The 12,183-nt window shown below is 40.0% G+C and overlaps 1 protein-coding gene across 2 annotated transcripts in view; it reads right to left on the reverse strand.

Moving 5' to 3' along the window:
* The window catches only part of CALB1 (calbindin 1), a 57,548-nt gene that overhangs the window by 22,153 nt on the left and 23,212 nt on the right, over window positions 1-12,183 (reverse strand). For both annotated transcript variants that reach the window (XM_018576275.1, XM_018576276.1), the window contains one exon: window positions 578-658. In XM_018576275.1, the coding sequence (XP_018431777.1) occupies window positions 578-658 (81 nt within the window). The remainder of the gene's footprint in view (window positions 1-577; window positions 659-12,183) is intronic.

A 12,183-nucleotide genomic window follows, 5' to 3' on the forward strand; every position in this document is an offset into this window, starting at 1 on the left:
ATATATATCGCTTTAACCTTCCTCAACCTACCTATGGCCCCAGCAGCTGAATAAAATTCACTGCAGGGCATTCCGTGCTGTCACTGTGCAAAGGTAAGGCACAGTATGACTGGCAGCATAACCAGCTATTTATTACAGAGGAGAAGATGCTGGAGGTGAGATAAAATTTAGATTCCTTTTAACTTTACTGGGGTGTAGAGCCTGGTGCCTTTGAACTTTTGGGTATAGCTTTATGTTAACGAGGAAAGGTATTCAAAGAGCACTAAGGATAATTTTATCAAAACAAAAACAAAAATACATTTTCCTTTTTTATTTTTTAGGTTTGAATAGATTAAGGCAATTAATGTGAGCCAAACTTAAAAGATTATAGTAATATCCTGAAAGGTGTTTTAATTACATGTTCTTAAAAGACAAGCCATAGGGCTAGACATGAGTTATTGGGAAAAATACCTTCTTACATTAAGCAAACTACAGGGCACATTAAGCAATACAGTTTTTGCTTAGTTCCATGGCTGAATGACTACATTGAATATTACAGGTCTGTATCTCCTTGTCTATGAAAATAGCTTTGTAATACCTGCATGAACTCTTCACTTGACTTCAGCTGCTGTCTGAAGAACAACAAGAAGTTCTCTTCAGTCGGTAAAATCTGGGCGAGCTAGAAAAGGGCAGATAATGGAAATGAGATGCATATATTACCAGGCAACCTTCACCCATCAAAAAGGGTAGACAGTACACAGTATGAGGATAAATCAAAGCTTTGCACTCCTGTAATTAACAGCATTAACACCTCAATCCTGAAGGGTGTGGTAACTTATATTCATTATTAAAGTGCTCCTGTCAGAAAAAAAAAGAAAAGAAAGTCTCCAAACAGGACAAAAGAAGAGAGTAATCACTTACCTTTCCCGCCACTCCATTCAAAAACAATCCTTCACTGAACTCCACTGGGTAACGGACACTTTCTGTAGTGTCACAGGACACATTAGTGATGTGGAGGTTGGCAAGTGGAACGACTGAGTGCTTCAGGGGGGACCGACTAGATTAACACTGCCAGAAGTGTTGGTTTCCCAGCAGACTTCAGTGATGGATTATTCTTGAAAGGAACATTCTAGAGACATAGTTAGTGGGAAAGGTAAGCAATTACTCTTTTGTAGGTAGCCCTGTTGAGGATTTTGTTTGTTTCTGGAAAAGGTTATTTTAGGAGGATCAGGTGGTTAGTGGTTACTGGAAAAAATCTATAGCTATAGCTGCAACAACTGCACCCTGTCAACTGTCTATAGCTGTCAACAACTGTCATGAACGTCTACAATTATGGAAGGGGGGGGAGGCCCTTCCATAAGTGTAGACGTGCATGACATGTTACACAGTATCTGTCTTATTCAGTAAGTTACTTAGAACCAAAATGACAAATCACAACATTGTATAGAACTACAGATCAACTGACAGGTAAAAGAGTAAATGTACAGTATATGTATTTTACTGTATTTTACTGCCTTGAGGTCAATTTGTTTTATATTGGCTGTGAAAGGGAAGTAGGGTGTAGTGTGGAGTTTTCAAGGTATTTAAGAAACCACTGAGGCCCCTTTCACACTTTTGCACATTATGCATGCATTAATGTGTTGCGTGCCATCCATTATGAATGGCACCCCAATGCACCAAGGCAAAAGACCTGCATTGCAGCACAGAGCGCATTGCAGTACAGAGCCCATGAAAAAGCGCTTACATACGCTGTGATGCACTTCATTGGCAAAAGAAAGTTTTAGGTCCAGTTTTTGGTGCACTGGGGTGCATTCACAACATATTCAAAATGAACAGACTGCCCTAATACAGCTCACATTGCAGTATACGGTGCATTAAGCGGTGTGCAATAACAGTGCTCCCCAAAGGTGTCCTTAGAGATAAGTTATAAGCAGCTTTGGGGGAAGATTTATTGAAGCAATTCTTTTAACCTAATTTTTTTTTTCATTTAGTCCCCCTAAACCTTGTTGCATATCTGAAGTATACTCAAGTTAAAGTAAAAGTTACTTTTTTGTTAACAAATCATTGCAGCAAAGAAAATGATCTTTAAAATAGCACAGCACAATACAATGTTGCCTGAGTCTACGGATTATAGAAATCTGTATTAAAAAAACCACCTGGGAGAACCTTATCTGCTTGCAATGTGCCATAGTTCATGGCTTCAATGATTTGCAAGGTAAACACTACATACAGTTGCTGAAGTCAAGTAACCTAACGGTACATCCATCATTTGCATATCTGTCCCAAGGGCAACCAGGTAGATGTTTGGGTTTCTCTACTCGCATGAGGATGAAATTCGTATTTCTCCAGTTATGTAAGATGGTGTTGGTTATAAAACTAGCAATGATAGCAGGAATACCTTCTGTATTCAGAAAGTTCTGCTGATATCCATTGAAAACTAATGACCATCTGCACTCATTTATCTCAGTGAATACAAGTGAGTGAGCGTTAAAACACAGCTATAGGCAACAACTATGGAGAAACACCCTTTCCTTCACTTACTTGTTCCTACAAAACTCATAAAATTATTTCATACTTAGCTTGTATAATTATGTAAACTGTGTTTTTATACTGATCAGCCACATGCTAGCTCACTACTGAAATCAGGCTTTCCAGAATGTCTGCTCTGTAAGCCATTGGAATATTGGTTTTCTTTATTTATGTAGCACTTACATTGCATGGATCCCAAAGAAGCTACTGGATTTTACAAGCCTTACTAGCCTTTCTCCTGGTGACTGATGTAGCTGCACCTAGACACTCAACGACCCCATGACAGCCAAAAACCAACTTCCAATCCACCAATATTCTTTTACTATTTTATTGGCTCAGTTGTTAAGGGAAGAAAGAGATTAGGGTACAGGATACTCAAAAACAGAAGAAAATTTCCCTCCGCTTAGTAGTATCTTGTAATATCTTTAACCTCTGCTGCAGGCTAGTTTAGATTTGGCAGGCCAGATGAACAGCTATCATTAAATATTTTCAGACCCTCTCACAGGCTAGTTGTGGACCTTTAAGCCCAGACAGCAAAACTGGTAGTTGCAGATCTTTAAGTAGTGACTGGCAATAAAGCAGGATTTTTCTTTAGCTTTACCTTACTTCCCTAGGCAGCAGGCCCAAGAAGCATGAACTGGACCTCTTTGGAGCTATGTTCCTTTAAGGAAGCAGGCCTGGGAGGGAAGGATCTCTGGACTCACATCCTCCCCAGGCAGCAGAGAGGAAATGACTGGACCCTAAACACACACACATCTTCTCCATGCAAAGCCTAGGATGGAAGGATCCTTTAAAATGGTCTCCACAAATATTTATCCTCTTCTCCAGGCTACATCAGGGGCATAAATCCCTCAGCGACTGACCTGGGCAGAATAAATATTCATAATCCCACACATTGTACCCAAACGTAGGCAGAAGCAAACAAAGTCCAGGGTTTAGGAAAACCTAATGATCCCAGATAATGTAAACAAACAACCACAGAAAAGCTACAAACACTACATTTAGACTAGACCCTTATGGCAGGGTTACTAACATGTATTATAGTAAGTGACTAAACAAGTGATATTTCGTACTATATAAAATATATTGCATATGAATATGTTATGGGTATATATCCAGCCAGCAGGTGGAGCTCTAGGAGCTAATTTTCACATGTTTTAAATATTTTTCTTCTGTGAAAACAATGTTTACAGATCTCAGTGACTCAAGGTGAAATTTGTACACACAAGTAAATGAATCAGAACACTGACTCCCTCCCCTTTACCATTAAGTCTATCACAAGGTATTTGTTTTATTTTGTAAGCACAGTGGCAGGTTAAACAGCACCCAACACAACATCACCCTAAAATATAGATGAGCGTAAAATATATTAATGGATTTAATCAATTGAAAAAAAAAGCAAAATTATAATAACATAAAAATTATCTTTTTGCTCATCCAGGTTCAGGTTGAAGAAGACAACAACCCCCCCATCAGCGCCACCACCACCACTTCCGCCATCGCCACATGCTGATGCTAACTTTTACTGAGTTCCCCTACTGCTCTGTTCCTTCACTGGAGCCCATGTGAGGGTATGTTCTTGAATGGGTAAAGTGACCGAGTCTCTTTAACTACACACAGGCAATTATCAACATAGAGGGCTAGAGCATTAGGCTCCACTTTGCAGTAGAGATTCAAGTAACTGGCAGGTGTTACGGGTACTGTTGCCATCTTTACTGAAAAAAAAGCATTATGATCTCTTTCCTACTAATAATATTGGCAAAAGGTTCAATTTTTGCAAACCAAACTGGTAATATGGTCCAGGTGGCATCTCTAATCACAGCTCAGATAGTCTCAAATGTCACTTGCCTGTGGAGAAAGGTTAGTCTCTATCAAGCTTTTATTGCTTTCTGTGAACCCAATGGGGAGATTTTTTTCTCAAATTTTCCAGTGACAACATTGTAACAGAGACAGGAAATAACAGAAAATATGCAAAGGCGAGACAGACAGCAATCAAAAGCTGACAAAAGTCCAAGTCTTCCCTCATTCTTCTAACAATAGTGTTTTTATTGCTGTAACAAAGCTGTCCTTGGAACAAGTAAGAGGAAATTTCCAGAAGGGGGCCATAAACAGAGGTTATAACCCTTCCACACTCCACCAGCTAAAATAAAAAACAGTTCCACTCTAGCAAACTATGGAAATGAGGAACAACAAGCAATGGGTTGGAGATTGGAAAATATAGGCCTGTAGGTCTTTTGTGTAAATCAGTAAAATGTGAACAAGCTAATTTGAATGAATTCCAACAAATACGAACATAATCTAATCTGTCATAAATTATTTGCACACTATTTGCACTTACTTAATAAAATAAGCCATATTTGCATAATATATATGTAAATGTAGTGTCTTTCAATGTAAATATGTTACAGGGATATATTTAGACAGTGGCTAAATATATAATATTTAGACAATGAATTCTAAATGAGCAAGTAGGCAGAAAAAAAACAAATTGTTCCTGGGAAATGGTATAAATCAGAGTGCCATTCTACTAATCGTTTGCGGACCAAATTAAGATAAGAGGGTTTTGTTGGTGGTTTAAAGGTCTTCCTTTAATAGAAAAGTTACATGCCCTTTACACATTGCTTAGTGAGCTGTGTCATCACACAGAGCACAAAGGTTGTCTAAGTCTCCTGAGCTTGGAATGAATATGTTTAGCATTCATGGTGCTTTACACCCACAGGGATGATACAACCTTTCACTGAACCTTCACACCTTTACCACCAACCACATTATTTGATTCCCAGAGTGAATGTGCTGTTTGCAGGATGTTGTTTGGTTCATATGCAAAGCTCAGCCCCAGCACATGGATGTATAGATCCCACCCTGTTGCAAGTATGTACATCATGAAAATTCTTAGAAATCTATGTGATATGGCTTTGTTAAAGTAATATTAAACTCTCAAATGTTTGAATCCAGATCACACAGATATACATTGTCCTGCAAAGTATTCCTTTACATGTTTGCACAAGCAATTACAGTCATCATGCTCCTAAACAGCCGACTCCAAATCTCTCTTGGCTTCCCTGAACCTCCTGTCTAGTACAATATCATACGGGAGAGCACAGCAGGTGGCAACCTACTAGCTTGCAGTAGGAAGGAGGGAGGAAGGAGGAGCAGGGACGCAGGGGAGGAAATGTTATGCCTTACTATGCCTGTGTGTTTGCTCGCACACACAAAGGTGGCTCAATAGGACCCTGCAAGGGACTGAAGCCTCCTTCAAATAGGTCATCAGAGCCACTTCTCAGGTGACCAGCTGATTCTGAAGGAAGGTAAAATTTTAAAGCAACACAGAGCAGCATTTATTGTAAGTGTAAGGGTCAACATGACAAACAGGCAGACAGCATATTTAGAAGAGATAAACATGCAAGAAGAGGTAAGCATCAGTCAAGTTGCCCCATTACAAGCTTCCTTGCAATGATGTCCCAGACACAGATCTTTGGTAGTTGCCCTCCCCCAATATCTACGTCAAATATCCACTAGAGCAAACATGAAACACTATGTCTAGTGTCCCTTAATGGATTCCACATTGCAATACATGGAGACCAGTAACAACGGTAGCTTGTCTGAAAAGCTGAGCAACCCCTGTAACTGCTGGAGGTGGGATAGGATCCATCTCCCATGTTTTGGCCCCATGTCACTTGGACAAGAGAAATGTTCTGAGTCTTTGTGTTTACTTATTAACATTTTATGTCATCACAATTTGTTTAAGATTTATTTATAGAATGGTTGCAGCTCAAAAAGCACAATTCCCTGGCACAAGAACAAAGAGAAGAGTTACATCCTTCATAAATATATCATTAGATAAAAGGTGGTAAGCCGCACTTGTAGTAGAACTAACAATAAATACATTCCTAAAGTGGGCAAGCTGCAGTGCTAATAAATATATTATCGCAACTAAAAATAAAAAGCGATTTGCTACAAATGCATGAAACTGCCTGATGTATTATTGTGCAGCTATGCAGATAATACCCATACATAAATAATTTTCCCTCTGACCTCCTAGTCTGACCTGTGTGCCTGTTTTTGCATTGATCACTAAAGCTTTGAGTTTTTATTTTGGTAAAATTATCTCAAACTACTTTTACTTCTGTGTGTATATCTTATTTGCCCATACCCTAATCAAGTGCAGCCTGACCACCATACAAACTAAGGGGTCTATTTATAAAACATTTGGGAAGCCGATCACCCTGTTAATCTCTGTAAACATTAATTATGGCCACTAGATGGAACTGAGGTGCATAGGGAAAAAGTATTTATTTCCTGTGCTCCTCAGCGTCATCTGGTCCTCATAATGTGGTATTTTTCGATAATAAGCTGAAAAGTAAATATACTAAGAATGTTCATTTTTTCCTCTATTTACACAAAACAAATGTTCACAGAGTTTCACAGGGCAAATGAGTTATGGTGGCTTAGAAGAGATAAAGCAAAAGGGGGTAAATGGTGCATGAGCAGCACTAGAAAAGGAAATGGTTGCTTTGTGCCATTGGGGAGGAGGAAAGGGTACATAAGCAGCACCTGAAGAAAATTGGCTGTTTTGTGCCTAAGAGAAAGGTCAGCCACTTCACTGCATTTGAAACCCTACAGCCATAGATTGCCCACTCTTCCACAACACCGGGTTAAGGGGTGCCAGCAGCAAATGGAGGGGAGAGATCCTACAGCCAGGTGGAAGGGCAGGCAGCAGCATTAATTTAGTGCACAATCCTATGGCCATGGACTGCCCGCACTTCCGCTATATTAAAAGAAAGGTCAGTCAGGCCTAAAGTGACAAGCAGAAGTTCTGCATGCAGAGGCAATCTTTTGTAATGGTTTTGAAACAGTATTTACAGCTTTTAATTATACTTAATTATTTGTTAATTATTATGTTTTTTATTTTATTTTTTTCCTGGTGAAGCAAACACGGGCAGGGGCGGCAATGCAAACTGGGTACTACCTTTAAAAAAAGGAAGGCATAGGCCTAAACACCACCTTGTCCCTATGAAACGAAAAACTAAGACTGCCAGCCCTTCCACAGCCCCTAGTGCAGGCCCCTTCCACAGCGCAAGAGGAAGAGCAGACAGCAGCAAATGGTTGTGGAAATTTTACAGGCAAACCTTCCTTCAATTGTCAAATAAATGAATTTTAAATAACAATTTGATGTCCAAATGTGTTATAGACAAAAGGTTTTACTACAAGAATTAAGAGACCACAGAGGGTACAGCATTGTAAAATTTACCAGCAGCAGGACAATTTTAAACAGCAATTTTAGGCCCACATTTACTACAGACGAAGAGCACGGGTAGGGTTTTACTACAGGAATCAAGATACCACAGAGGATACAACAGGGTAAAACTGGCCAGCTGCAAGGTTTTAACCAGGAATAATAAGAGTAATCTATATACTAATTTATAATTCCAAGCTATATACCATTTGACCTAAGTTTAAAGGCCAGAACATTTACTATTGGTAGCTGGTTGCTATGGTGGAGAAATTGTTTCATTAGTTTGCTGGGGCGGGTTTGCCTCAAACCCATGCTTGACCCGAACCCTCATCTCATCTCTAAGATCAGCTGCCTAAAGAAAATTAATAGCATAAGCTACCCCTTTGTGTATAGCAGTGGTCACTAAATGTCAGACCGCGGTCTGGACACAGGCCAAGTGGCGGTTCTGTCTGGACCACAATCAACCAACCTGCACTGGGTTATAGCTGGCTGATAGTGGATACAACAGCCCACTGCCAGCCATAACCTATTGCAGGCCCCCCTCTGCTTCAGTCATTGGCTACTAAGTCGCTGGCTTCCTAGCAACCAATGATGTCAAGCAGGCAGGGCCAGCTCTTCAACCCCCCGCTCTGGTCTTCAAGTCCTCTGCTGCTCTGGGGAGCCTGGGACCACGACACACAGTGTCAGGATGGAGAGCGGGAGCTGACCAGGGATCTGTTCCCCGGTCTGCTCTGTGATTACTGAAGCATCCTTCAGCTGTCAGAAGCCGACTGAAGTGCTGGGTAAACAGAAGGTGAAGCACATTACTGTGCTTCATCCTCTGTGTTGAAGGTACAGTGAAGACATCAGGAATCTAACAAACCCCTGATGTCTCCATAAAGAGAACCTGTCACCTCCATATGCTGTCACATAGGGGTTTGTTAGCAAAAGTTAAGTGAAAAAGGTGATGAAATAAACAATAATAAAATAACTAAACATAAAAAAGTGATAAAAAGTAAACAATAATAAAATAACTAAAAAAAAGTGATAAAAAGTAAACAATAATAAAATAAAAAAAGGTGATAAGTAAAAAAATATAAAAATAAATATTTTAAAAAAATTAAAACCAACCCTGCCACCCTTGCCTTCTGATTCAAATGCACATGTGCACGTAAGGCATGCACATGTATGTAAACTGGGAGCGGGGGCATTCTAACAAAAAATAAAAATAAACAGTGCAATGCACAGGGAAGAGTGCATCAGCACTCTACCTCAGAACACATGCCAACAGATGTGCGTTGTAGTGCAGCTGCTGGTGGGAATGCAGCCTAAATGACATACCGCCATTCAGACCTCTGCTCGAAGTACATTTTAGTTACCGCACCATCTTGTATTTTAATTCACTACCCCTGGTGTATACTAATATTCCATAGTTCTTTTTGTATATCTTATCTGCCCATACTTTACTCCAATGCAGCCTGATTTAAACACTTTGATCAGCTGCCCAAGGAGAAGACCTAGGATAGGAAAATCTTTATTTAAGATATACAAACCTTTCTTGCTTCCATATGTATATCTAATCTGCCCATACCTTACGTTAATGCAGCCTGATACTCATTTTACTCTAACCTCAGCTGGCTAAGGAGAATAGCTAGCAAGAGAAAATGGTTTATAAATCAGTTAAACCAATGACTCTACTCTGCAAATTGCAAACTATACTGCCTGCAGATTTCTCCATGGATTTGTAGAATGAACAAATCATTATTTCATAGGTTCCTAAAGGAAATTATTATAGAGTGTCACTTAAGTCACAACTCTGAGTCTTTTGGATCCGCTGACCTCACACCCAAAATGGCGGCGCCCAGCAGTAGTCTCAGGGCTTTTGCTAGTCTACACAAGGGAGGCTTTTCCAGGTAAAAAGCATGCCTAAAATATGTTAACCGCAAATATAATTCTTTAGGAAGATTGTCGTTGAAATGAATAGCCTGGCAGCAGGGTCTCTATAAGAATTTGCACTGCCTAGAAAAAAATAGGGCTAGCACTGCAGTCTTCACATTTGAAAGGCTCTCTTTGAACTTGATTTTGTAAAATGCACTGCAAGTTGTCAGAACCTCCAGTTCAGCTATCATGTCATATGAAATTATTTTATTATTTTGTCTAACTGGTGACATAGCCAATACACTCCTGAATCACTTCTTATACTCTGGAGTGAATGGCAGATTTATTGACCTAATTTCCTGATGCTGTACCAGAGCTGTCCCATGCTGCCACTCATTATTGGCCAGATCAGTGCTTATCTCCTGAAGAAATAGAAGCTGGAAGGTCAGGCACAGTTTGCTTTGGAGTGCAGCACAAATCATCCTCGGCTATATCCAAGACTCTCAGAAGTCACTGCTCTAGCCGCACAAGTCTGGCTCTGAGATGAGCAAATTTATGAGGAAGATGTAATAATGTTATCAAATTTGTAACAAAAATAATATTGTTTTCAAATCAGAATATTTATTGTGCTTCTAATTATTTGAAATGATGAAGAAATGAACATTGTGCAGTATGGTTTTCTAATAGTGTGTTATGCATAGTAAAATGACTTGATATTTCTGCTGACAGAGTGTTCAATATAGAGGTTATAAACAGAAAATAGGGCAGAGAGGAGAGAAAGACAGAGAAATGCAGTGGAGGGGAGCATATGTAAATCATTGTGAAGGAAAGGTATCTAGGTCTGAATATATCTAGTGGACATAAAATAATAAAAACAAACAATTGGAAATTAAACTAGAAGGAAATTATTATTATTATTATTATTATACAGGATTTATATAGCGCCAAGAGGTTGTGCAGCGCTTTACAATATAAGGAGGACATTACAGTTACATAGTTACATAGTATTTGAGGTTGAATAAAGACATAAGTCCATCAAGTCCAACCTTTCGTGTGCAGTTATAATACAAACCAAGACAAGGTAGAAAGGAGGGCCCTGCCTATGAGAGTTTACAATCTAATAAGAAGCAAATTCAGAAACCTGGCAAAAGGATTTGTCTGCCATAGGTCTCTGTCATACTAGCAGTTCTGTCCATAGCGACGGCTTGTTAGCAAGGAAATGAACAGTAGGGATGAAGAGTATGATTTGGTGAAATGATGGATTTCCCCATTGCCAGTAAACTCTTACAGGGTTATTCACAAAAGGATGAAGGGTTTGGAGAAGACAGGAGAAGTGAACAATCTAGGACAACATAGCTGATTTGGAAACATTCTCCAATTCAGTTCACTTTCCAGTTCATCTATGTTGTCGTAGATTGTTCACTTCTCCTGCCTTCTCCAAACTCGTCACCCTTTCATGAATAACCCTGTAAATGTTACTTATTAAAGTGATATTAATGTCGGAGGAGACACAGGTAAGTAATTACATTTTTGGTAACTTTTTTTATTTTATTTTTTATGTTTTTGCATATACCTGCTAGCAGTAGATATATGCAGAAAAAAACTGAGAGTTTAATATTCCCCATAGTTCTCCTTAGGGTAATGGGAGGACACAAACTAGCGTCCACCCCTCAGCCTAGGCTCAGTATGCCGCGAGCTGTAGCTCGCGGTATACAGAGACGCCGCAGCTGAAGCGGCGTCCCGACAATTATGCCGGGATCCGCCCAGCTGCGTGACTGACAGCTGGCTCTGCCTATCTAGAGGCAGAGCCAGCTGTACCCGCCCCCTCCCCCGTCCGTTCCGCCATTGAGCGTTGGTGGATCAGAGCTGGGAGGGGGGAATCCATCCCCTCCCCTGTCACGGCAGAGAGCCGTGACAGGATCGAGAAGTGAGCGAACACCGGCATGTGTTCGCTCACCTCCCGATCTACTGAGCCGACCTGTGACAGTCTCATTGTCACAGGTCGGCCAGAACTATGAGGTGAGTGAAAAGCACTCACCTCATAGTTCTCCTTTAAGTAGGCTATTGTTGATGAACCAGCCAAAATTCGTATAATGGGTGCCGCTGTCGGCATCCTTCTGCCCGGCATCCCTCTAACACCCGATCAAGGGAGCAGGTTTGAAAGTCTTTGCCGAATAGAACTTGCAGCCAATCTGCTGCCAGCTGACATCAGAATACAATAGAAACATCAGAGGATTCCTCGATCAACGCTTATAAGCATTGATGGAGCAATCTGCCCTATTTTTTTTTGTTCAGCCCGCAAGTTGGATGAAAAAAATAGCAATGTGTATACAAATGTATGTAAGTGTCGCGTGACGCCACAGACTAAATTCATGTTTAGAACAGATAATAATGGTAAATATATATTACTGTTAGATAATGGTTGTTTTTTTTTTTCCTTCTCCAGAAAATCGTTAGGTATATCCATATGGGCTTTATTGGTCAATTATGTAAATTAACAACTATTTCTGTGATGTGCTCATGTTTGAGGCAATCAGCATTTCCATCTCATCCAAACAGGAAAGAGGTCTAGGATGCCTCCA

The sequence above is a fragment of the Nanorana parkeri genome, unplaced genomic scaffold (genome assembly GCF_000935625.1).
Source record: "Nanorana parkeri isolate BGI_ZX_2015 unplaced genomic scaffold, ASM93562v1 scaffold62, whole genome shotgun sequence".
NCBI classification, from domain to species: domain Eukaryota; kingdom Metazoa; phylum Chordata; class Amphibia; order Anura; family Dicroglossidae; genus Nanorana; species Nanorana parkeri.